Source organism: Vanrija albida, assembly GCF_041260175.1.
Source record: "Vanrija albida strain AlHP1 chromosome Unknown contig_2, whole genome shotgun sequence".
In the NCBI taxonomy this organism is placed as follows: domain Eukaryota; kingdom Fungi; phylum Basidiomycota; class Tremellomycetes; order Trichosporonales; family Trichosporonaceae; genus Vanrija; species Vanrija albida.
In genome coordinates, this window is record NW_027191421.1 from 527182 (window position 1) to 550575 (window position 23394).

Sequence of the window (23394 nt, forward strand, 5' to 3'; positions counted from 1 at the left end):
ATATGCTATGCCAAGCAACTATGTAGCCTGGGCTGGTGCCTGCTCTGCCGCGGTGTCCTCGGTGGCGACCTGCTCACTGTCGACCGCGGCGACCTGCTCACCGTCAACCGCGGCCACCTGCTCGCCGTCAACCGCAGCCACCTGCTCTGCGTCGCCCTCCTCGACAACAATCTTGCCCCGCTCCCGCGCCTCCTCCTCCGCCTGCCCAGGGCGCACCTCGACGCCTCGCAAAAAGTCGTTGGCAGCGAGGAAGCGGATCGTCTGCGTCAACTGCGACAGGGTGTTCTCGATCGGGTGGGCCAGCAGCGCGCCGAGCATGGACGGGCGGGCGAACGCGCCTGGCTTCTTCGGTGCTGGCGCGCGCGGCGGCTTCGGGCCGGCCGCCGGCGCGGGCGTCGGCGCTGATGCCGAGGTCGTGTGTGCAAAGCGGCAGCGGTCGCCGTTCTTGCACTTGCCGTTCCTGGCGAAGAACTTGCAGGGCGGGCGGGTGTCGGGGGGCGGGGCGGGCGCGGGGGCGGGCTCGGCTGGCTTGGTGTCGTCGTCGCTGTCGTCGTCCGAGTCCGAGTCTGACGACGAGGATGAAGACGACGAAGACGACGACGACGACGCGTCGCTCGCGTACCCCACCAACGCGCCCTTCTCCTTGGCCTCGGGCTTCGGCCTGGCGTCAGGCAGCGCACGCCCGCCGCGGCCGCCACCGCGCGCCCCGCGCCCCCGTCCGCGCTCCCTCCCCCTCCCCCGGCCCCCGTCGCCGCGATCGACAGCCTCGCGGCCCCAGTCTTCCGCAGCGCGCGCGGGGTCGGCCGCCCGGCGCGCCTTGTGCGGGTTCTCGCCGCGCGCGATCGCCGCGTCGATCTCTGCTTTCTGCCGTGAGCTCTACCCATTCCTCTCCCACTCACCCGCTCGGCAACCCGCGCCGCAGTGGGCCACTTGGCGCGCCGCTCGGCCCGCCACTTCTCGATGTCCTCGTCCGTCTCGAGCCGGATCCCCGTCCCGGCGATGACTGGCGCGCGCGCGCCGGCCGCCCGCGCCGCGAGGTACTTCTCCTCCTCTTCGCTCCGCTCCGGCCTGTAGTCGGCCGGGTAGATCAGGTGCCGGTCCTGCTCGTGCAGCGCGACGGCGTCGCCCGGCCCGGTGTACTTGCACCCCGGCTGCGAGCAGTTGCGCCACGCCTGCGGCGCGCCTGAGGCCGCGGGGAAGGTCGTGCGCGCGCGCTTTGGGGCCGGCGCCGAGGGGCCAGGCGGCGCGGCCGCAGCGGCATTGTACGTGCTCGAGTAGGCGTAGCCCTCTGGCGTCGCCGCCTGCCCCGCGCCGAAGAGCGCCTGCCCGTAACTGTAGCCGGGGTACCCGCCCGCCGCGTTGTACTGCGGGTAGTACGCCGCCGCAGCGTACGGGTACCCTCCGGACGCGTTGTAGCCCGCCGCAGCGTACGGGTATCCCCCAGCGGCGTTGTAGCCCCCGGCCGCGTTGTATTGGGTCGGCTGCTGCGCCTGTGGCTGGCGCGACGAGCCGGGCGCGGCGCGCTTCGACGGGCCGGCGGGCGCGGACGGCGCCGCGGCGAAGTTTGGTCTTGGGGGCAGCGGGTGGCCGGGCATGTGATGAAGTTGAGACGAACAACAACAACAAAGTGGCCGGAAATTCTTTCGTCATAACGGCTTGGGTTCGCGGGCCCAAATCTCGCCACCTGCCGGCCTTGCCGAGATTTCTTGAGTTCGGCACGTCCGGCGGCACTCGACATCGCCCACTACACCAGCCAGCACAATGGAGGCCCTGTCCCGCCGGGAAGAGGAGGAGATCGAGACGGCGGCCAAGAGCGAGGCGCTCAAGGCGTGCGACGACTACGTCAAGAGTGGGTCGGGTCGCCGGCGGGGCTAACCTCCAGAGTTTGCAGAGTGCTGCGCCGGGCGGACGTTCACCCAGCCGTTTGTCTGCGCCGCGCCGTTCAAGGCCATGAACGCGTGTATCAAGGACGAGTGAGTGGGTAGCTGTGGCGGCGCTGACGCATGCAGGATGTCGGTCGACCGCATCGACGCGCTCAAGCTAGACTACATCGCCAACCGCTCCGAGAAGGGCCGCCTCGCCGTCGAGGCCCTCCTCCAGCAGCGGAAAGAAAAGCTCATCAAGCTCTCGGGCAAGAAGGAGGAAGAGCTGCGCAAGCAGGAGGAGTACTACCGCATCGCGCGCGAGAAGCAGCAGGGCGCGTAGGGCGCGTTGGGGGATACACACCACTCTGTAGACTAGATTGCATGGACGGACATGGCACCTGCTGCATGCTGACTGGTATGACTCGACTATCTAATCGTATAGGTTACGCATTGTTCGCCACCTCCTCCTCGTCGACCTCCATGGCCGGCGCGGGTAGGAGTATATGCTCCTCGTCGCCGTCTTCAGCCTCTTCTCCCTCGGCGTCCTCATCACCCTCGGCCTCGGCGTCCGGCGTGCCCTCGGCCTTGCGCTTGCTCGCCTTGCGCTCCTGCTTGCTGCCAAAGAACTTGCGCTGCGGGATGACGGCCTCGAACGCCGCCGCCCAGTCCTGTAAAGCGAGGTACTGCACCAGGATCGAGTACACCTGGTTCACCGTGAGCACCTTGCGCGTCGGGAGGTTCTCGATGAACGTGCCGATCGGGAGGCGGGCAGTGCGGATGTTGAGCTTGTCGGCCTTGTTCTGGCACAGCATCTGGGACATGAGCGGGTGGTTCTTCGGAGTTGAGATACCCACCTTGTGCCGGTTGCGGTCGACAATACCGCCGAGGACGTACACCTCGTCCTCGGCCAGCGTCGTGAGCTCCTCGTCGGCGTCGGCCGATAGATAGACGAGCTTGTGTGTCGCTGGCAGCGTTGGTGGCAGGTGTGGGCCCGAGAGTGCCGCAAGCAGCGTTGCCGTGTCGTTTGGCGCGCCGTTCGAGCCGACCTTGGTCTTCTTGCTCCGTGTAGGCCGCGTCTCCGCCGCCTCAGCGTCCCCATTCTCTGCCACCGCCTCAACCTCCCCTCCCTCCGCCTTCTCCTTCCCCAGCTCGCCAGCCAGCACGCCGACGTCCTCAGCCCAGAAGTGCATGCGGTTCCAGCGGTCCCAGTTGGTCTTGGTCATCTTCTCCCAGAGACGCGGGCTGATCTCGGGCGAGAAGCTGGTGAACATGACCGAGGAGAACGGGCGTGGCGCCGTGCGGTTGGCGGAGTAGACGTAGGTCAACTGGCCGCTCATGCTTGTGATCTCCTGCTCGGTCATGAGCTCGTCGAAGCCGCAGTCGATGACTACGCCGCCGGGCCACACTGTGGCCGCCTCGTTGACGTTGGCCTTGGCCCGCCGCTTGAGCTCGAGGCCGCGCTCGTAGATCTCCTTGTCGGCGTCGCTCAGCGTGCCCGCCTCGTAGCCGGCCTTGAGCGCCTGCGTGCGCTCGCGACGGCGTATGCGCTCGGCGGCACGCTTCTCCAGCTTGTGCGACTCGAACTTGGCCTGTGGGGTCAGTGGCGGCGCTGAAGGAAGGCAGCCGAGGAAGGCAGGGAAGGCGATCTGGACATACTCTTTTGGCTAACTTCTTTTGCTGGTTCTTTGATAACTGCGGGGTGGATGGTCCTGCCTCGGCAGCGGTGTCGCCGGGGGCCGAGCCGACCTCGGAGGGCTCGGCCTCCGGCTGGGGCGTCTCTATGACGGCGACGGCTACCGTTTCGTGCTCGTCGCTCATCGCCGTTGCGTTGTTATTGTTATTGTTGTTGTTGTCGATGCGAGGAAGACGGCGGGCGCCCATCGCATCGCACCCGCCCGAAATTCAGACTTGGTGGGTTGATGGCCCCTTGCTGGTTTCCCACGGTGGTCGCGAGTGTGATTGGGTGGAGCTCGTGCTGATTAACAATAGAGATAACCTGCGGATTGAAATGAGTCGTAACTCTTTTGACAACGACGACGACGACCTCTAACTACCTACTCGTCCGGTTCTAGATAGATCGACAAAGGATACATTACGCCACTGCTCCTCCTCCCACCTCTCACTCTTCTCCTCCTCCTCCCTTCCTCACTCTTCTCAACACACCCACTCCACTCTCATCGCCATGTCCGACGCACGCCTCCGACGAGTGCAAAAGGAAATCAGGGGTACGTACGTCAGCGCGGCGACGCGACGTCTCGGACACCCACCATCGGGTAGCGCCGTCTCCCCGTGGTGGCCGATGCCAGCACCGAGTCCGCGCTTGCGCCTCCCCCCTGTTGTGAATCGTCTGACACCAGCAGCATGCCAGCAAGACAAGGACTCGCAGATCACGATTGAGCGTGCGTTAGCTGGCGAACTCAGCCGCCGCCTCAGCTAACGGTCGCGTGCAGTTGTCGATAACAACCCATTCCACCTCATCGGCGCGTTCCCTGGCCCAGTGAGTTGAGCAGGTCTGAGCGAGGGCAAGGCGTGCTGCTCTCGCTCAGACGATTGTGGGCCTCACAATCGGAGCCGTGCTCACACTCTCGCCCAGAGCGATACCCCGTACGAGGGCGGCTACTATGAGGTCGACATTGTCATCCCCGACTCGTACCCCTTTGAGCCTGTCAAGATGAAGTTTATCACGTGAGTTGCGACGAGGGCCAGGGCGTCACGAGCGCGCGAGCATTGCTGACGGCCGCCAGGAAGGTGTATCGTGAGTAGCTGAATGAGTCGCCGAGCATCCACTTACCCTGCCGTAAGACCCCAACATCTCTTCGGCAAGCGTGAGTCCTGCCTACCGCTCGTGTGATCGCTGCTCACACCCCAGGGTGCCATCTGCCTCGACATTCTGAAAGACAAGTGGTCGCCAGTGCGTTGACGGCTCGGGCTGGGCTCGGCCCGCCACCTATGCTTCGCTGACACCCACAGGTCCTTACGCTCAAGTCGACGCTCATCTCGCTCCAGTCGCTGCTATGCAGCCCAGAGCCGAACGACCCCCAGGATGCTGAGGGTGAGTGGGCTAGGCGACGTTCGACGTTAGCCCATTCTGACTCGCCGCAGTGGCCAAGCACTTCCTGGCATCACGCGACAGCTTCAACGCGACAGCCAAGCACTGGGCGCAGTCGTACGCGCAGGCACCGGCGACCAAGCGGCAGTCGGACAAGCCGGCGACGGACGCCGAGCTCGCCGGGCTGTCAGAGGCGAGCGTTGTCAAATTCACCGACATGGGTTTTGAGCGCGCGACTGTGGTGAGTTGTGAGGCTCATGGCGAGGCTAACTCTCCAGATTGCCACGCTGAAGCGCATGAACTACCGCGGCAACAACGTGTCCAACATCAACGAGAACACTGTGGGTGGGGTCGTGTGGTGCGGCTTGCTGACAGCAGGTTATTGAGGAGCTGCTCAAGTAGTGCCGTCGCCGGCACGGCGCATCTGACACTGCCCCCGGAGCTGACCCGACCCCGACTTGAGCATCGAGCCTGTGTACACATACTAGCATTCCTTGTGTCATAGAGACACGAGGCTCATGAAGATTATGACATGACCGGTGGGCATGTATTGAGAGTGGTGCGGCGGTGCGGTGGTACATGGGCGATGGTGGGCGCGGTGTGGCCGTGGTAGTGCCTATCGCCTGGCGGCCTCCTGGCGCTGCTTCTCTGCGGCCTCGAGCGTCTTTTGCTGGCGGATCTCGAGGACGCGGCGCTTGTTGAAGTACTCGATCTGGGGGGGGAGGGGTCAGCGGGCCGAGCGGTGAGAGGAGGGCGGTGGAGGTGGTAGTTGAGTGATGGGCTGGGCCTGCGTCTGCATGCAGTGCAGTGTACAATGGCAGCGGAAACGCGGCTGTGCAGGAGGTATCGCCGACGGGCCGCACGACGACGCGTGAGCGCAGCCGGCAGCCGGCACCGCGCCGCAGCCCACCACCGCCGCCCGCCCACTCGCGCCGGCAGCGCTCGTCCAACTCACCCAACTACGCCCACAGCTGCCCTCATACTCCTTCCTAAAGGCGGCACAGAAGCCCTGCTTGTCGCCGAGCTCGCCGTCGCCGGGCTGCACGACGCCGTGCTGGTCCAAACAGGCAAAGTAGGCGTCGCGCGTGCTCCAGCACTTTGCACGCTGCTCGCGCGACGGCGCGACGGGTTCCGCCGCCGCTTCTGGCTTTGATGAGCCCCAGCCGAAGACCATGGTGTTGTGGTGTGTTGTCGAGCAAGTTGAGCAAGATGTCTGCGCGTTTGGCCGGCAATGTCGGCGGCGGTGGGGGCGACCGTGGGAGAGTGCCCCGCATGACGTCGGGACCTGCCCGATGGCGACGGAGGGTACAACTCGAGGCCAAAGATACTTGGGGCCGTCGCCATCGCACACACAACAATGGAGGCAGCGAGCTCGACATCCACGCTCGAGCGCCTCCCGCCCAGCCCGTCGCCCGAGCTCCCCTCAGACGACGAGGAGGCGGCGCCCGAGCCCGCGGCGCCCTCGACGGGCCTGCGGCGACTCGCCGAGCTGTGCGTCGGCGCGCCGCGCGCCTCTCCCCCCTCGGGGCAGAAGGACAAGGTCTCGCTAGCCGAGAGCGTGGCCGACAGCCTGGGCCTCCAGCCGCCGAAGGTACACGTCTGGGGCGCGCCCCAGGCCTCACGGGACCGCCCGCTCGCGCGCTGGGCCTTGCGCCGGCCGCCCTCGCCCTCCGGCATCACGGTCAGCGTCGGGAGCGGCGCCGCGCCCTTCGCGCAGGAGGTCGCCATCCGCGGCTGGCAGGTCGTGGGCGGGCGCGACTTTCCTCCCGGGGCTAGGCTCGGCGCGTACGTCGTGTACGAGATCGTCGTGGCCCTGCGCACCGGCGGCGAGGTGACCATCCTCAGGAGGTATACAGAGTTCTGCCGCCTCCGCGCGAGCTTGTGCCGCGCGTTTCCGCATCTCGAGCAGGCGATACCCCCGCTGCCGGGCAAGAACCACATGTGTGAGTTGGTTGGGCTTACGACGGAGCGAGGGAGCGAGGCCGCTCACGCGCCCGCAGCAAAGTTCCAGCCAGAGTTCCTCGAAGAGCGCAGACCCCGCCTACAGCGCTTCATCCGCACCGTCATGCTCCACCCCGAGATGGGCGTCGGCGGAGACGACTCGGTCGTCGGCCAGTGGGTCCTGGGCACCGAGCCATAGACCCCCTCGCACCGGCCATAGAACCGTTCTCTTGACTGTTGTACCGCTTGCGCACCGCTTGTACTAGCATACCCTCTTGCTACTTGCTATCATCTAGGTATCCTCTTGCCATCTTGCTACCTTGCTATCATCTTGCTACCATTTGCCGCCGTATACTCATCTAGACCCCCTGCCCCCCCCCCATCCCCCCAACCCCCTACACCTTTCCAGCAAAGAACGGGTGCAGCAGCGCCTCGCGCGGCGAGATCCGCCGCACCGGGTCCAGCTGCAGGCACTTGTCAAGCAGATCAACAAACGCCTGCAGCTGCTTCAACTCGTCCTCCTTCATCTTGGCCTGCACAGACGAATGCGGCATGATTCTCGACCGCATGTCCCGAGTCGCCTTGCTGATCGTGAGCGTCTTGACAACGTCCGCCCCGGTGATCCGGTCCTTCTCGATGCTGATAAAGTTGTTGTTCTCGTCAAAGTGCATGTTGCCCAGCGACGACTTTTTGATCATGCGGTGCGGAATCTTGCCCTTGACCTCCATCATGAGCAGCAGCATGTGGTTGTTGCTCCGCCCAGGGAAGAGAATCTTGCCGGTGTACAGCTCGAACAGCGTACACCCGATCGCCCACACGTCGATGGCAAAGTCGTACGGCAGGCCAAGAACTAAATGCTGTCAGCGTTGCCACGGCCACACTCCCACCCCCACACCACTTACTAATCTCGGGAGCACGGTAGAAACGCGACACCAGATACGGCGTCACCTCGCCCTCGCTAACATCCGCCGCAGTGCCCAGGTCACACACCTTGAGCACCGCCTTGTTCTCCGACACCAGCACGTTGTCCGGCTTGATATCCGCGTGGACAATATTGCACTTTCGCATGAGGGATAACGCCAGCAGCATTTGATGCGCATAGGCGCGCACCGCACGCATGTTGAGACCGACATCCTTGCCGAAACGCTTGATCACGTCGCGCAGGTTCATGCTCAGGCTCTCGGTCACAATCGCCAGGTGGCCCTTGTGCTCAAACGTGCGCTCCATCCGAACAATGTGCTTCTTGTCCTCGGGGTCGGCGTCGTTGAGCAGCTTGAGAATCTGCGCCTCCTTGCGTCCCGCGACATACATGCTCTCTTGCGAGCGCATAAGCTTGATGGCGACCTCCTTGCCGACGACATCCTGTCTCCGCTCCTGACCAACAGCCTTGAGGACCTTGGCCTTGACGACAGCAGAGAACATGCCCTTGCCGAGGGTGTATGTCAACTCGTAGCGGCCGTCGTCCATGAGCTCGCCTGGCGTGATGCGGTAGTAGCCCTCCGTGTCGTCCACATTGTCGACCACCTCGAGCACAGCCGCAGCATTCGACTTTGGTTTGTCGATAATCTCGATGAAGCCGTCGCCGTTCGCCACCTTGCGCCTTCGCACCTTGACCTTGCGCATCTTCTTGACCGGCTCCTCGTCGCCGAACGCCGCGAACATGTCGACGTCGTCGTCTTCCTCCTCCACCTCAATCTCAACCTCCTCCCACTCATCCTCAGCAGGAGGTGCGGGCTTGGCCGCAGGGTCCTTGCGACGGTCGTCCTCGCGGGACTGGTCGTAGTCGGCAGCCGATACGCCGTCCTTGTTCTCTGTCCCCTGCTCGCCGTGCTTCTCGAGGTCGAAGTCTTTCCCCAATGGTGTCGACGCCAACGAAGGTTGGTGTCCGATCGGCGTTCCAGCTCCTGTGACAGACCGCGTCCCCAGCTGCTTGAGCAACGGCGTCGCGCCTGGCGTTAGCTGCACTCCCTTAAGTGGCTAGCTTACCTGTTTCGGTGTTGACACCTGTCGCAATCCCGGCACTCGTCACACTGTCCAAGCCACCATCGGGGTTGGGTGAAGAGACAGAGGCGGGGAGCGGTGGCTTGCTTCCCTCGCCGACGCGGAACTTGGCCATAATGGCCTCGCGCCTCTTCCTCTTGGCCTCTAGCTTGGCCTCCTCGTCCTCTTCCTCCTCGACGACATCTGGCTCATCCTCAACGGGAGGAGCCGCGGACGCAGGCGGAGCTGCTGATTCAAACACACTAGGGACAGGGGGGCGCGGCGCCTTTGACGGCTCACCACGAGATTGTGCGGGCGGCACACTGATTGAGGGGAATCCGCTCTTGCGCGGCGACGACACACGCTCGCGTTCGCGTTCGCGCTCGCGCTCGACACGAGACGGGCTTGGTCGCCGGCGTTGAGGAGAAGCAGATCGGGGTGGTGAATCGATTCTAGATCCAGTCAGCTCCCAGCTCATTCACCAGCACTCCACTCACTCTCCCTCTTCTTTGCCACCGCGGCGCGAGTCTTGATCGTCCCGAGGCCGCGCTCCACGCTGGGGAAAGCCAACCCTGTCACGATCACGATCACGATACTCCCTGCTGTCTCGCTGGCCCCCGCGGTCGTCGTATCCACGCCGCCGGTCGTCGCGGTGGTCGCGGTCGTAGTGCGAGCGGTCTCGGCTGTAGTAGTCGCGCCGAGGTGATGACCGGTCATAGTCCCTGCTGTCTGTACGGTCCGACCTGCCGTTGCCGTTCCTCTCGCTCAGGTGCTCGTCGCGCCAATCGCGCGGCCGGTCGCGCCTGCTGTCCGCCGCTGATCCGTCATCGTGCGGCCGTTTTGTTCCTGCGGTCGGCTGTGGTGGCATGTGTGAGAAACGTCTGACTCTCGGTAAGGGAGTTTTACGTGTGGTTTGGCCCGCTCTGACACAAAAGTCGGCGTGCTTTGGAGAGTCTGGGGGAGGGAGCAGGAGGATGGAGAGGTGTTCAAGTGGCTTGGGCAATGATGGATCGAGTTGAATGGGGTGGATGGTTGGCGGCGACGGGATCAATTCCACGTGGTCACCGCCAGGCACCTCCATCAGTTCGCCAGGTGCACCAGGACGACGCGCGCGACAACAACAAAGTCAACGACAGAGCACCATCACATCACAAAACCCTCGTCCTTCACCCCAACTTCACTCACAATGTCGCCACCACCGTTATCAGCGGCGACCAAGATCCAAATGGCGCACGATATCCGCGTGACCATTCGTGAGCTCAAGGACCGCGGACTGCTCGTCGCTGCCAAGTGGTAGGGAAGGTGAACCCGGCTCCCACTGACACCACAGGGCGTCCGAACTGCTCACCTCGCTACCAAAGGAGTATCGCACGTCACCATACCTCCCATTCTCCCCACCAACGCAGCAGTTCGGTCTCTCTTCCCCGCCCCGCGCTGGGCCCCGGCCATCGCTGGGCGAGTTCCTCCCGTCTCCCGGGCCGGGGATGTTCAGCGGGAGCGGATTGAATGCCGAGCCTGGACCCTCGCGCTCGACAACGAGGCATGGTATCGAGCTCGAAGAGGAAGACGACGTACTCGAGGAGGACGAGTTCCAGCTCGCCAAGTCCTACTTTGACATCCGAGAGCTCGACCGCGTTGTCCACACCCTGCGCAATGCCAAGGGGTCGCGCGCGCGCTTCCTCAAGTGCTACGCAGCGTACCTCTCCGCGGATCGCAAGGCGCAAGAGTCTCTTCCCCACTTCCTCGACACCAAGCAGGAGCGCCTCGCCCTCTTCCCCGCACTAAACTCCATCCTCGACGAGATTGACGGCGACACGGACCCCTATCTGACGTACCTGCGCGGACTTCTCCACATGCGATTGGAGCAGCGCCAGGCGGCGACAGAGTGCTTTGTCAAGAGTATTCGCGAAAGGCCTTACAACTGGAGCTGTTGGAGTCAACTAGCTCAGCTTGTCGACTCGGCCGATAGAGTGGGTTGCACGCTCTGTAAAAGCAGCACTAACCCGCTAGTTCATTGAGCTCAAGGAGAGCCTGCCCTCCACGCCGATGCTCACGTTCTTTGCCATTGCTGTCATGCTCGACCTGCACACTGCAACAGACCTCGTGCAGAGCATGATTGCGGAGCTCCAGGCCATCTTCCCCACCAGCGTACACCTGCGAGCGCAGCGTGCGATGGTCTACTACCACCAGAGGGGTAGGTGGGGCCTCTTGCACTCACTCTAACCTACGCAGACTTCCAGGCCGCCGAGAAAGAGTTTGACATGGTCCAACAGGCCGACCCGTACCGCATGGAGGAGGTGGACATCTACTCCAACATGCTCTACGTTATGGACAAACGTGCCAAGCTGGGCAAGCTGGCGCACGAGTACGCCGAGATCGACCGCAACCGGCCTGAAGTGTGCTGTTTGATCGGTGGGTCCGCCGCTGACGTGCGTCACTGACATCCCAGGCAACTACTACTCGTCACGCGCGGACCACACCAAGGCAATCACCTACTTCAAGCGAGCGCTCATGTTCAACCGCGACTACCTCCCCGCCTGGACTCTAATGGGCCACGAGTTCGTCGAGCTCAAGAACTCGCATGCGGCTATCGAAGCGTACCGCAAGGCGATCGACGTCAATGCGAAGGACTACCGAGCATGGTATGGCCTCGGACAGGCGTACGAGCTCCTGGACATGCCAATGTACGCCATCGAGTACTACAACCAGGCGACGTCACTACGGTAAGAGGCCCAGCGCGTCACGTTGCAGTTTCTGACCACTCAGCCCGTACGATTGCCGCATGTGGTCGGCCCTCGCAACAGTGTACGAGGGCCTTGGGCGTCTCTCGGATGCCATCGCTGCGCATACTCGTGCGCTCCTCGGTGCCGACAAGACGCAGACGCCGCAGATTCTTACCAAGCTGGCATCACTGCACGCCACGCTCGACGCGTCGCGGGGTGTCATGCACTCGCGCGACGCGGCAGAGTACCACCGCAAGCTGCTCGCCCTAGGCGAGAGCGAGCGGACAGAGTTTGCCGACCTCGCGCCCAGCTACATGATCGTGGCAGAATACGAGATGCGCGGCGGGCTGGCAGAGCGCTCTGCCCGCAAGGGACGGCGGAGCAGCGTCGTCGCCTCGAGGCGCAAGAGCGAGCCGCCCCTCCCGGAAGAGCGGGGTGACTGGGCCCTCGCGGCACGGTACCTTGAGAAGCTGGCCCAGAGCAATGCGCCTCAGAGGGATCGGGCGAGCGAGCTTTTGCGCGAGCTGCGCGTCAAGGAGGCGAGGCTGGGACTGGGTGCATAGGTTGTCATTGCATGCAACTTTGCGAATTTGTGTGTCAACGCGCCGTGGATGTGTGGGGACATTATACATGCTGGTGCCATATGTGAGCGGCTATATACAAGGGGCTGATTATTCTTTACAAGCACAAGGCATGTCCATCTACGCGAACAGGCGAGGGGTCGAGTGCCACACGATGCCGCGGGCATCTTCATTGTCCGCGGCTTGGACGGGAGGCACGGTGCGAGCCGAAGGGGTGGCCCACTTCCTGGTGGCCATGCCAGTGTCGATCAAATACTGCAGGATGTCCGTCGTCTCCTGGCGGTCGATGACGGGTGCGAGGCGCTCGCGGAAGAGGCGCTCGGTGATTCCGGGGCGGAGGGTGAGCTGGCCAGTGGCAGCCTTGATGGCGCGGTGCCACTCGGTCTCGATGATACCACCCCAGATGGTGACCCAGCGACGCGGCGCACACTTGGCTGGCTCGGCGGCCGAGTCGCCCTCCTTTTTGGGCTTGACATCTAGCGTCCAGTCGCCCCAGAACTTGCGTGCAATGACACGAGCATTGTCGTAACCGGCCCAGAAGACGCGCGGCTCAGGCTCGAGCGCAAGCGCGGCCAACACCGCATCGAGGCGGTCATTCGGGAGACCGGTACGGCTGCGGAGCTGGGAGCGGTCGAGGCCATCTGGACCGGCGTGCAGGATCGTGCCAACAACGAGGCTAATGTGCTCGTCGGAAGCGCTTGAGTGGGCATCGGCATCCCAGCGGAGGAGGGCTGGGAAGCTGAAAGGCGACGGAGCGCCGATGGTAGGTTTTGGCGGGGGCGCAGTCCGCTTGAGCTTGATGGCGACTTCGAACGAGTCGTCGTTTAGCGCTCGGGTGTTGTAGGTCATGCGACCCTGGCGAAGGAGTGGGTAGGAGCCAGCGTTGAACTCCAAGTCGGCCTCGAAGTTGGAGACCATGTTCATGAGCACGGCGATCTCGCCGCCGTCGCCGACAATGGGCCACACCACGTCGTCGCCTTCCGCCCCGTGGACAATATCTTGCGCCTTTGCGACCTGCTTGTCCATCGTCGGGGGGAGGTTGCCTTCACAGGTGAAGAGCCATGCCGAGTTGAACGCGTACATGCGGCCGGTATGCTTGAGGTGCGGGTGCTTGAGCAAAACCCCTTCGTTGACAAGGGCCGCAATCTGAGGCTCGTACTCCTGCTTCGGCATGACGTTCAGGAGATTGGCCGCAGCATTGATGCTGTACTCTTCGTTCGGTGTCGCCACGATCATCTTCAGAAGTGCACGAATGACGCCAGCACGGCGAGACATGCTCATCATCGCCACCTCCTGCGCGACCGGGTTCTCTTCAGTCACCGAACCCAGCGAGATGTTGTGCAACTTGGTGTCCTCGGCGAGTAACGGGTTGTCGAGAACCTGGTCGTATCCAGTCGAGACCGACTTGAGGAAATCCCAAGTATACTTGGAGATCATTTCGGCGGGGCTGCTGGCCAGCTCAGGGACTTGGGAGGTTGGGTCGCTGACAGGAGTGATGGCAACTGGCAGTCTGAGGTGGTTCTTGTTGATCCGTTGACGAAGGAAGTTGACGTGAGCCCTCACGTCAAAGTCAACATGGCTTCCGGGGTTGGGGTCCGGAAGCTCGGCAGAGCCACGATGCTCGATCAGCAGCGAGTAGAAAGAGTCTTCGAGTCGCCTGAAGTACGCTTCTCTGCCTGGAATCTCGAGCAGCTTCTTGATCTTCGAGCGGACGACTTGGTGCTGCAGTTGAGGGAATATCTGGCTCATTGCGGGGCGGCCACGGTTTGTCGTGCCACGGCAGCGAGCACGGATGACAGCCTCGGCATCGATGAGGAGCTCCTCTTCCTCCCTGGTCCAGTTGTGGCGGTAGCGTCGGAGCTTGGCATCGGGGTCTAATTTTGTCAGCTGCCTGCAGTTTACATCGACCTACGCTTTGGTTGCACTCTAGTGGTGCGCTTGACATGGCGAATGCTAGGAGCTGGTCTGCCCGAAACGTTGGCTCGACGTGGTGCAGCGACGCCGCTCTTGAAGCGTTCGAATGATTGCACGATAGCGTCCAGCTCGCCGTCGGTCGGCATTTCGCCCAGCTTTGTCATGGGTCGGTTGTGGATCATGTAGTCCTTGAAATCCTGCGTGACCTCCGCTCCAGCCCTTTCGGCCGCAGCCTTGACACGCTCGTCGTACGCGACGCGAGCGGCAGCAATGCGAAGTGCCACCTGGTCGCGGATCGCCAGTGCCTTCTTCTCGGCCTCTTCCCTCTGTTTGTTGGCCTTGACTTTCCTCTCGGCCGCGCGCTGCCTGTGCAACTCGTTTGGCGACCTCTTGAACACCAACGAAGGGCCTTCACCGAGAACAGTCTTGGAACGTCGCGTGAGGTAGTCATCGACGTACTGGGGCGTGAGGGCGTTGTCCCAGGCGAGCTTCTGGAGCTGCTCGGGCGTGATGAGACGCTCCCCAGTTCCCGAGTTGATTGCCGCGTTGAGAGCTTCCTTTTGCTGAGGGACGATACGGATTTCGTGGCGCCACTTGCTACGCGCGCGGAGCGTCCGAATGTAGTCGGCCCCGCCAAGGTCCAGAGTCGGAGAAATCGTTGGCGCGAAGGGGAAGGGCGGCATAGCTAATCGTGGGAGGTGGGGCAACACGCCGCCACCCAAGGAGCAGTTTTTGAGAACCCGCCAGAGATCGGGGACCTGGGCTGAAGTTCTGGCCTCCATGACACCGAACAGCGTCACTGGCACTTCTGAGACACTGTAGATCGGAACGACATCGTGGACAAGGAAGTAGGTTGCGGTCGAGAAATCATCCGCCTGGGTGAATGCAGTCGGCTGGCCGAGAGGGGCGTCCGGGCAACGAACAGTCGCTGCGGCTTCATCTTCGATCGCCACCATTGGGAGCAAGAGCTGCAAGTAGCACAGCAACGAGGTCAGAGTTCGAATCATATTCTTGCCGCCCTGGTTGACACGGTGGAGAAGAGATTGCCTTGTCCTTAGGTGAGGCGGGATCTCACTGAAGCGAAGGTCGCCATTCCCGGGTACCTGTAGCCAGTTGTACAGGTCTTCGTCCCACTTGTGGAGGGGCACGCAGGCGAAGAAGTCTCGGATGCGGAGCTCGTCGTAGATGAATGGAAGCGCAAAAACGCGAGGTCCGCTTGAAATCAAGTGTGGTGAATCCGGGTGCTTGACAATGGCGTCCATGAGGGCTCCGTGGAAGTATTCAGCTCGTAGGCAGCGGCCAAGCTTGTATCCGTAGAGGCATGCCGCCATAGGCGGCTCATGCAGGAAGATATCACGCTTGCTGAGACCAGCGGCTTGTGGCGGCGCTGAAGGCTGTCTGCTGCGGTAGCTGCTGGGCGCGTTCATGTTTCGGGTGGTGCGCTTCACCGACGAGAACTGCGCATTGGGGACAGATACCGCCGTAGGCTTGGCCAAACCAGCAGTAGCCTGGTTGGCCAGGGCGCGAATGTAGGCTTGGATCTCCACTTCGGTTCTGTCCTTGGCAAACAGGATGGCCATCTTCATCCAGCGACCAGTGGTGGTCGGGATGTGGGCATATGTTTGTCCGATTCGCTCCTCGCCGATGAGCTGGTCCAGGACGCGCCTATGAACCTTACGGTCCATTCCGGATACCACAAGAGGCGCATAGGGATGGTCGGTGCCGACCCACTTCTCCGTCCACTGCTTGTGGTCGAGGAAGAGCTTCGTCTCGGATGCAACGCCACCAGAGTCGACCAGGCACTGGTAGACCTCATTGCGACGGCGCATCTCGGCAATGTTGACGCGACCGGTCTGGGGCTTCCTCCTCTCCACGACTGGCTTGGGAAGATCCACCTCGGAGACGGACTTGAGTGGCTCGTCTTCCTCAACCTTTTGCTTGCCCTTGGCTCGGGAGCCAGTTCCTTTGCCGCGGCCCGCACCGGCACGGGTGGCCGCTGCTTGGGGTTTTTTGAGGGGACTGCCCAGGGCTGGGTCCTGGATAGGGGGTGCTTGCAAAGCCACCGAGTTGGCAGTGGGAGTCGAAGGCTGAGCACCAGCCGCCAGCGGGTCGACACCCGTTGGAGTACCCGCACTCGTCGAGGGGCCGGGCGTAGCAGCCAGAGGTCCAGGGAGCTGTGGCCCTGCAACTGGAACTCCCGAGGGCACGAGTCCGGCAGGTGGAGTCTCGTTGAGTGGTGGGTGGGTGGCGGAGATCGCTTGGCCAGGTGCTGGTGGCTGAGCGATCGCTACGGCGCCGCCCGCAGAAGGGCCGGGCACCGCGTGTGTCCCGGATGCCTCCCCCATCTGGGGTTCGGTCGGGACAGGGGGCGCCATGATAGGCACCTCTCCATCTCCTCGACGTGCCCGCTTGGCAGGTGGAGTGGCTGCCTCGGTTGGCGTGCCGGGTCCACCCGCCTGGTTCGCCTCCCCAGGCAGCACAGAATACCTCGTTTGTCGGGCGCGCTTTTTCGTGGCCGGCGTCGGGGTCGGGACCGGCGCTGGAGGTGCCGATGATGGCGTTGGTGGGCCAGTAGGGGCCGCACTCGGAGCCAAGGGAGCGTGCGCTGCCGGGTGTGGTCCGGGTGCAATCCCGAGTGGCGACTGCGGAGGTGCGGATGGGCCTCCATTCCAGAGCGGCATCGCCACCTGCGGTGTAGCTGCAGCGGCGGCAAGGGGAGAGGAGACACGGGCGGGGGCAATAGCAATCCGGCGTGCTGCTGGGCCGCGCGGGACGGCCATGCGAGATGGGGTCGCTGGTGAAGCGGCTCCAGGAGGCATAGGCGCAGGGGGCTCGAAATTACCCGGCGAGCCAGCGGGGCCTGGGGCGATGGAGCGAGAAGGCCCAGCAGCCGCGTTTGGAGGCGGCCCACGCGAAGGCGATGGTGTCGCTGCAGGGGCCGGTGCCAGAGGACGACCACGCGGAGCGATAGCGACGCGCTTCCCAGTAAGCGCTGCCAACTCGGCTTCAAGCTGGCGGGTCTTCTCGAGCTTCTCCTGCTCCAAACGCTCTGCTGCCTCCTCCCCGGTCGTCTTGGGCTTCTTCTGAGGCGATTCGGTGGCGTCGTCCGTCTGTGCAGCCGCCTTGCTCTTGCGCTTGCCCTTGGGAGCCGCCTTGGCAGCCTTGACAGCGACCTTCTTCGGCTTGTCCTTGCCTGGAAAGGGGTCGAAGAAGGACGGCTCCTTGCCAGTGGCGAGCACCTCTTCTGCAGTGATTGGCGGGGGTATCCCCACTCCAGAGTAGCCAACGGGCGCTGGAACAAGCCTGTCAAACTCCTTGTAGTAGATGAGGACTTCTGGAATCGTCTTCGTCGCAAAGAGCTGGCCGATGACAACGCGGTTCCGTGTGCCATCCTGGTTGACGACGTAGGTGTACTTCCGTGGGCGTCCGCGCTCCTGAGCGTCGTTACTGTACTTGTTCGGCTTGACTTCTGGCTCCTCCGGGGGCACCTGTCCCAGCCGCCTCTTTCGAACAACGGTCCGCTTCCGGACATCGGCCTTGGCACGGCTCTGCTGGGTTCCGGTCGGGGGGCCCACAGGGGCGGTGATCGCTGCCAGTTGGGTCATCATGTTGTAGTGGGCCTCGACCGACTCGGCAATGGGGCGGAAGATCTCGGCCCAGCGACCTCCTTCTTCTGCGTGCAGCTGAGGCTGAAGAGGGGCGCCATTCACCTCCATGAACCTCTGATAGGCGTCGGTGGTGTAGACTCTAAGACGACGCTGCCGGTGGAAGTTCTCCATGGCGCACCTGATGCTCTTGTGACGAAGGTGCGGGGGGAGGTAGGCCAGGTCGTGTCGGTTGAGGACGTGTTCGACAGTGCGCTTGAACAAGTGATTGAGGCGGTGAGTGATCTCAGAGTAGATGCACCCTGCGTTAGCTGACCGGTACACGCAGGCGAGCACCTGGAACTCGGTGCTCTCTGTGGCAATGGCTTTGCCAGTCCACTGGAACGTCCCAGTGTAGTCGTCAACTACATTGTCAGCCTTGTGTCGTTTCATCACAACCCACCTGAGAACGACATGCCCGTTCCTCCGCCCTCGGCCGTCGACAGCGTCGGTTCAGCCTTGACTTTTGGGCGAATGTTGGGGTTGTACTTGGTTAGGCGAAGACATCCGCGTGGGTTGGCGCCAGTGTCGACAAACTCGATGATGCCTTCGGCAACGAGCGAGTGGAGATGGCGCTGGATGGTGCGGCGGTGGCGTACCTCCCAGGTGTTGATGGGCCAGCCGATAAGTCCAAGAAGATGGTGGTTTCCCAAGAGATGGTTCTTCAGCGAAGGGTGATCAAGCACGCGGATGAGTCGCTCCTTGGGGATATGTCCAACGTTGAGCTCAAGCTCAGAGAATGGCTGGAAATTGAAGCCGAGGTCGTTGGGGTTAAATATGGTTCGCGCTTCGCTGCCCTCGGCCGTCTCGAGCACCTCGTCGTCGTCGTCATACTGCGCCGGCGTGGCGGGGGCCGTAGGCGGCTCCGTCTTGACGTCGCGCGCAATGTTTGCAAGATAATGAACGTTCTGCTCGACGAATCTGCGGTACACAAGCACGCTGGTGGACGAGCCGTGGACTGTCGCGGGGATCTTTGCGCACAAGCCAAGCTGGACGAGGACCTTGAGGTAGTGGTAGACACTGTTCTGCGTGCTGCCCGTCATCGGGCCGAGCTCGAGAGCCGTGACGCCGTGCTCGCGGGAGCGGGCCGCGAGCTGAAGGAACAGAAAGATCATGGGGCTGATCTTTGGGATCTGAGCGTCAGCGCCAGCCTGCCTCACACACATACCTTGCGCCGCGAGCCAGTGAGGCGGTAGTAGATTTCGTCGTCGGTGCAGCGGATGCGCACGCGCTGAGGGTAGCGCTGGAGGAGCGCGCCGAGGTCCGTCTTGGCCACTGGCGGGGTGCCGGCGTCGTCGTCGCCGAGCACGGTGAAGAGCTCCCGCTCACCGTCGGCCGGCTCAGCGGCGGGGGAGGGCCCGCGCTCCTCGGTCGGCGCACCGACGTCGCCGGTGGGCAGGGCATCGGCGGCGATGGCCACCTGGAGGTTGGGGTGCCGCGCGAGCAGCGACCACACGTAGCTGAAGTAGTCTGCGTCGACGTTTGAGTCGAGCTTTTCGAGGTGCGAGCGGAGCGTCGCGGGGTCGGCGCCTGAGTCGGTGTCAGCACCTGTCCCGCCACGGCCGTCGCCGCCCCGCCGCTGCATCCACGCTGCCCGAGCCCTCGGCGAGTCGACCCCGCCGAGTGGACCACCTCCACCCGGGTGGTGCAGAAGGTGGGGGGTTCGAATCCCGACACGACCGTTCCCGCGGTCGACTTTTGCCCCGTGGGCGTTGCTACGGCTGGCGGCTGCCTGGTGCGACTATGACTTACCTAGGACGCCATCGTACGCGACATACTCGAGGCAAGCCTCGAGCAGCTCGTGAATCCTCATTGTTGCTGCTGCTGCATGCAACGAGGTGTTGGTGGGTGGGTTGTGAGTTGTCGAGCGAGTTTCTGAACGACAACTTGTCGCTGCTGCAATGACGGATTGAGGGCGTCGAGAATCAGTCAACAGGGCGGCGTTACGTAAGCAGTTTGGGCCTGGGATTTGGTGGCGCTGAGTGGTGTGTTTGTGTGCGTCTTGGGCGTGGGTGCAATGCATGCGAGCAGCCCGCCTGGAACAGTGCGAAGAGGTTAACAGCGAGGTGCGAGAGAGTGGTGCAAGCCATTGTTTTGTTGCCTGCGTTGAGCGACTCTTGCCTGCAATGCGCTGCACTCCTGTCGCTGCCAAGAATCGTTGCCACCCGGGTTGCGGTTGAAACGGGCCGCCGGGCCACCACCTCCACTCGACGTCGGTTTCATCGCAACCACCTCAACACCGACCCATGAGGAGCGTGCTCTCGTCCACACTCCGCCAGTCCAGTAGAGCCGCCTTCCTGTCCACCACAATCCCACGCCCCGCATCCCATCTCCCTACCCGCACCATGTCGTCATCAGCAGCGACCAGCCCAGCGGCGCCCGCGACGCCCGCGACCGGGCAGCAAGACCCCGAGATCCTCGCCGTCGACGACTACAAGACGGACGCGCGCTGGCTCAAGCTGCAGCGCATCAAGTGGCGCGACCAGGAGGGCAAGGAGGTGGGCGGGGTGTCGTGCTGCCGTCTCACCGCTCACACACGCAGCGCTTCTGGGAGGTCGCGAACCGCACGACGCGGTCCAAGGGCGGCGTGGACAGTAGGTGCGGCCGCGAGCGCGCTGACCACGACCAGGCTGCCACATCCTCGCGCTCGTCCACCGCCCGTCGCAGGGCGCGTGCGTCGTCCTCATCGAGCAGTACCGCCCGCCTGCTGGCGCCGTCGTTGTCGGTGCGTTCTGGCGCCCGTACGCGCTGACGCCGCAGAGTTCCCCGCCGGCCTGATCGACGAGGGTGAGGCGCCCGCCACGACCGCGCTGCGCGAGCTGCACGAGGAGACGGGGTACGTCGGCCCCGGGGTGAGCGTGCGCTCCGTGTCGCCCGTGCTCGTCAAGGACCCGGGGTGAGTCCGCGGGTGGGAGCGAGCCCGGTCCGCCGGACCGGCGTGGGCCGCCCACCAAAAGCACGACCAACACCGCGGCTGACACGCCAGCATGAGCGGCGCAAACTGTCACCTCGTCACCGTCGACGTCAAGCTCGGCCCCGACGCGCCCGACCCGGTGCCCAAGCTCGAGCCGGGCGAGCACATTGTCACGCGCCTGGTGCCGGTGCAGCACCTTGCCAGCGTGCTGAGGGGTGGGTTTGGTGGGGAGCATGGCTGACGGTAGATTACGAGAAGCGCGGGTTTGCCATCGACGCGCTGGTCTCGAGCGTCGCGCTCGGCATCTCGCTCGGCGGGGTGATTTAGGGTGTGGGCTGGGGGGAATGCAGAGCGCACAGTAGAATAGGATAGTGGTTGCGGAGCATGCGCAGTATGCACAGGCATGAGCGGGCGAGCAGTTGAGCTGGAGCTGGAGCCGGGTTGGGGCTCCAGGCTCAGAACCGGCATGATCACTTGGAGAGGTGCAGGATCGGAGTGCAAGCCGCCGCAGCCTGCGCTGGCACAGAGCACGAGCGAGCGGTCCAGAGCACCAGCGCGCGGTACACCCCTCTCCGACATCAGCAACCACCCACGCGCAACAACATCGGCCAAACTCGTCCCCCCCGTAGAAGCCGACGCACGCACCGTTCTCGGATGCCCGGAGCCGCGGCAGGCAGCCCGGCCACACTGTGCCGCGTGGCTGCCTGCCTGGCCTCCTGGCTGCCTGTACGTCTGCGCCGCAGTTGTAGCCAAGTCGAGGCTGGTGCGGCCACTACCGGCGGCTCGTCGGCGGCTCGGATCAGGCCGTTCCGAGCCCGCCGCGTCCCTTTTGCTCGGGATGCGCGATCCGTCGCAAACACTGCTGGGTGGGTTGCGTGGGTGGAAATTTCAGACGCATGCATGCGAGTGCGAGAGCGGGCAGCGTGCCGCGTGCATTGCGGCTGGAAGCACTTGGGCAGCGGGCTGGAGCAGGCTGGGTCCAGAAACGCTCGGATGGCCATGTGACGAGCGCATCGGCCCCACCGCCGACCGACCGACCGCCGAGGAAATAAGACGAGGTCGTTCTTGACGGCCTCCTGCTGTTCTTTCCATCACCCACCACACCATGTCCATCCGCGCCGCCGTCCCCGCGCTCTCGTCGCCCGTGCGCGCCCGCGCCGCCGCCGCCGTGGCTGGCGCTAGCGTTGCTGCGTCTACGTCCGCGCGCGCGCTGTCGTCGACCGCGGCGGCGCCTGCCCAGGCCAGCGCGCCGGTCAAGGCTGCGGCTTCTGCGTCTGCTGCTCGGGTGAGTTGTCGCTGGCGAGTACGGGGGCTGGGTTGGGCGTCGACGGCTCGCGGCCCGCCTCGAGAGCTCGCTCCACAGCCCGCTCGAGAGGTCACCCCTCTCAGCCCCTCGACCTCGCTCCGCTCCTCTCGGTGCTGACGCCCCCAGCCCACCACCCCCCGCACCCTCGCCTCCCTCAGCATGGCCAACAAGGTCTGCGTCGTCACGGGCGCCGGGCGCGGGCTCGGCAACCTCATGGCGCGCACGCTCGTCGAGAGCGGCGCGTCCGACATTGTCATCATCGACCTGAAGCGCGACGACGCTGCGGCCGCCGCGGCCGAGCTGGCCGCGAGCTTCGTGTCGCAGGGCCTCGCGGCCGAGGGCGAGATCACCGCCCTCGGCATCGGGTGCAACGTCGCCGACGAGGAGAGCGTGCGTGCCGCCTTTTCTGAGATCGAGCAGCGCTTCGGCCGCGTCGACGCGCTCGTCACGGCCGCCGGCATCGTCGAGAACTTCAAGGCGTTCGACTACCCCACCGACAAGATCCGCAAGCTGCTCGACGTGAACGTCATGGGGACGTGGCACTGCGCGCTCGAGGCGGCAAAGCTCATGCCCAACGGCGGCAGCATCACCATGATTGGCAGCATGAGCGGCAGCATTGTCAACACCCCCCAGCCGCAGACGCCGTACAACTTTTCCAAGGCCGCCGTGCGCCACATGGCGCGCTCGCTCGCCGTCGAGTGGGCGACCCAGAACATCCGCGTAAACTGCATCTCGCCCGGGTACATGCTCACCAACTTGGTACGTGCCGGGCGCGAGGGGCCAGCTGACCCCCAGACCAAGGTCATCCTCGACAACGACCCGGTGCTGCGCGACCAGTGGCTGAGCAAGATCCCCGTGGTGGGTTGGGTTATGATGGCCGAGCTGACCCTCCAGGGCCGTATGGGCGACCCGTCCGACCTCGCCGGCGCCGTCGCCTACCTCGCGTCCGACGCGTCCAAGTACACGACTGGTGCGGAGCTCACGGTCGACGGGGGGTACACTTGTGTGTAAGGGCCGCGGCACGGGCGCGACCCCGGGCCACTGGGCCGTCGGGAAACACGCACGCGCGACGCCGGCGCGCATGGACTCGCTTTCGGTTTGTAGAGGGCATACATAGGGGGCATAGGGGCCATAGGGGGTGGCATGTCACCTTAATAGAACGGACGGCACGGCAGGAGGCTATCGGGCTTTGGCGTGGAGTGGGGCGGGTCGCGGGGCGTGTGTCAGCTGGCTGGGGCTGGCTGGGGCGCCGGGGCTCCTTGCTCGTCGTGGCCCCGAGATCTTACAGCTGGAGTAGTGGGCGTTGGAGCGAGCGAGCTCGAGGGGGAGGAGGGGGAGGGGGAGGGCGAATGGGCCGGCAGGGAGTGGGGCGGCGGGATATGCGCGGAATCCACCCCCTGGGCAGTGTCCATGTGCGTCGCAGTGTAGACAGGAGCGCCCACTACTCCTCGGGTCACCTGTGCCAGTGGTACCATGC

At 64.1% G+C, this 23394-nt stretch overlaps 11 protein-coding genes across 11 annotated transcripts; 6 read left to right on the top strand and 5 right to left on the bottom strand.

Annotated features, from left to right (window-relative positions):
* Nucleotides 1-18: 18 nt before the first annotated feature.
* Nucleotides 19-1595, bottom strand: Q8F55_001841 (uncharacterized protein; the record flags this gene model as incomplete). The annotated part of the gene is made up of 2 exons (XM_069350456.1): nucleotides 19-864; nucleotides 900-1595. The coding sequence occupies 2 exons, from the start codon at nucleotides 1593-1595 to the stop codon at nucleotides 19-21; spliced, it is 1542 nt and encodes a 513-aa protein (XP_069210842.1).
* A 166-nt stretch (nucleotides 1596-1761) lies between these two features.
* Q8F55_001842 (uncharacterized protein) lies at nucleotides 1762-2205 on the top strand (the record flags this gene model as incomplete). Its single annotated transcript, XM_069350457.1, has 3 exons — nucleotides 1762-1849; nucleotides 1883-1973; nucleotides 2010-2205. 3 exons carry the CDS (start codon nucleotides 1762-1764, stop codon nucleotides 2203-2205), a joined length of 375 nt encoding a protein of 124 aa, XP_069210843.1.
* A 103-nt stretch (nucleotides 2206-2308) lies between these two features.
* TRM10 (tRNA (guanine(9)-N(1))-methyltransferase) lies at nucleotides 2309-3683 on the bottom strand (the record flags this gene model as incomplete). The annotated part of the gene is made up of 2 exons (XM_069350458.1): nucleotides 2309-3454; nucleotides 3522-3683. The coding sequence occupies 2 exons, from the start codon at nucleotides 3681-3683 to the stop codon at nucleotides 2309-2311; spliced, it is 1308 nt and encodes a 435-aa protein (XP_069210844.1).
* A 364-nt stretch (nucleotides 3684-4047) lies between these two features.
* Nucleotides 4048-5316, top strand: ubc1 (Ubiquitin-conjugating enzyme E2 1; the record flags this gene model as incomplete). The annotated part of the gene is made up of 11 exons (XM_069350459.1): nucleotides 4048-4090; nucleotides 4226-4264; nucleotides 4316-4362; nucleotides 4459-4550; nucleotides 4610-4620; nucleotides 4668-4690; nucleotides 4735-4776; nucleotides 4836-4917; nucleotides 4968-5155; nucleotides 5193-5255; nucleotides 5293-5316. The coding sequence occupies 11 exons, from the start codon at nucleotides 4048-4050 to the stop codon at nucleotides 5314-5316; spliced, it is 654 nt and encodes a 217-aa protein (XP_069210845.1).
* A 214-nt stretch (nucleotides 5317-5530) lies between these two features.
* Nucleotides 5531-6088, bottom strand: Q8F55_001845 (uncharacterized protein; the record flags this gene model as incomplete). Its single annotated transcript, XM_069350460.1, has 2 exons — nucleotides 5531-5626; nucleotides 5870-6088. The coding sequence occupies 2 exons, from the start codon at nucleotides 6086-6088 to the stop codon at nucleotides 5531-5533; spliced, it is 315 nt and encodes a 104-aa protein (XP_069210846.1).
* Nucleotides 6089-6271: 183 nt separating this feature from the next.
* Nucleotides 6272-7054, top strand: Q8F55_001846 (uncharacterized protein; the record flags this gene model as incomplete). The annotated part of the gene is made up of 2 exons (XM_069350461.1): nucleotides 6272-6857; nucleotides 6915-7054. 2 exons carry the CDS (start codon nucleotides 6272-6274, stop codon nucleotides 7052-7054), a joined length of 726 nt encoding a protein of 241 aa, XP_069210847.1.
* A 196-nt stretch (nucleotides 7055-7250) lies between these two features.
* Nucleotides 7251-9703, bottom strand: PRP4 (U4/U6 small nuclear ribonucleoprotein prp4; the record flags this gene model as incomplete). Its single annotated transcript, XM_069350462.1, has 4 exons — nucleotides 7251-7705; nucleotides 7758-8804; nucleotides 8842-9287; nucleotides 9333-9703. 4 exons carry the CDS (start codon nucleotides 9701-9703, stop codon nucleotides 7251-7253), a joined length of 2319 nt encoding a protein of 772 aa, XP_069210848.1.
* Nucleotides 9704-10021: 318 nt separating this feature from the next.
* cut23 (Anaphase-promoting complex subunit 8) lies at nucleotides 10022-12121 on the top strand (the record flags this gene model as incomplete). The annotated part of the gene is made up of 6 exons (XM_069350463.1): nucleotides 10022-10128; nucleotides 10166-10805; nucleotides 10846-11029; nucleotides 11068-11247; nucleotides 11285-11558; nucleotides 11602-12121. The coding sequence occupies 6 exons, from the start codon at nucleotides 10022-10024 to the stop codon at nucleotides 12119-12121; spliced, it is 1905 nt and encodes a 634-aa protein (XP_069210849.1).
* A 138-nt stretch (nucleotides 12122-12259) lies between these two features.
* Q8F55_001849 (uncharacterized protein) lies at nucleotides 12260-19510 on the bottom strand (the record flags this gene model as incomplete). The annotated part of the gene is made up of 5 exons (XM_069350464.1): nucleotides 12260-14013; nucleotides 14052-18062; nucleotides 18101-18830; nucleotides 18866-19227; nucleotides 19450-19510. The coding sequence occupies 5 exons, from the start codon at nucleotides 19508-19510 to the stop codon at nucleotides 12260-12262; spliced, it is 6918 nt and encodes a 2305-aa protein (XP_069210850.1).
* A 532-nt stretch (nucleotides 19511-20042) lies between these two features.
* On the top strand, nucleotides 20043-20938 carry Q8F55_001850 (uncharacterized protein; the record flags this gene model as incomplete). Its single annotated transcript, XM_069350465.1, has 6 exons — nucleotides 20043-20195; nucleotides 20240-20291; nucleotides 20327-20422; nucleotides 20458-20593; nucleotides 20684-20826; nucleotides 20859-20938. 6 exons carry the CDS (start codon nucleotides 20043-20045, stop codon nucleotides 20936-20938), a joined length of 660 nt encoding a protein of 219 aa, XP_069210851.1.
* Nucleotides 20939-21716: 778 nt separating this feature from the next.
* Nucleotides 21717-22928, top strand: Q8F55_001851 (uncharacterized protein; the record flags this gene model as incomplete). Its single annotated transcript, XM_069350466.1, has 4 exons — nucleotides 21717-21896; nucleotides 22044-22676; nucleotides 22713-22775; nucleotides 22812-22928. The coding sequence occupies 4 exons, from the start codon at nucleotides 21717-21719 to the stop codon at nucleotides 22926-22928; spliced, it is 993 nt and encodes a 330-aa protein (XP_069210852.1).
* Between the last annotated feature and the right edge of the window lie 466 nt (nucleotides 22929-23394).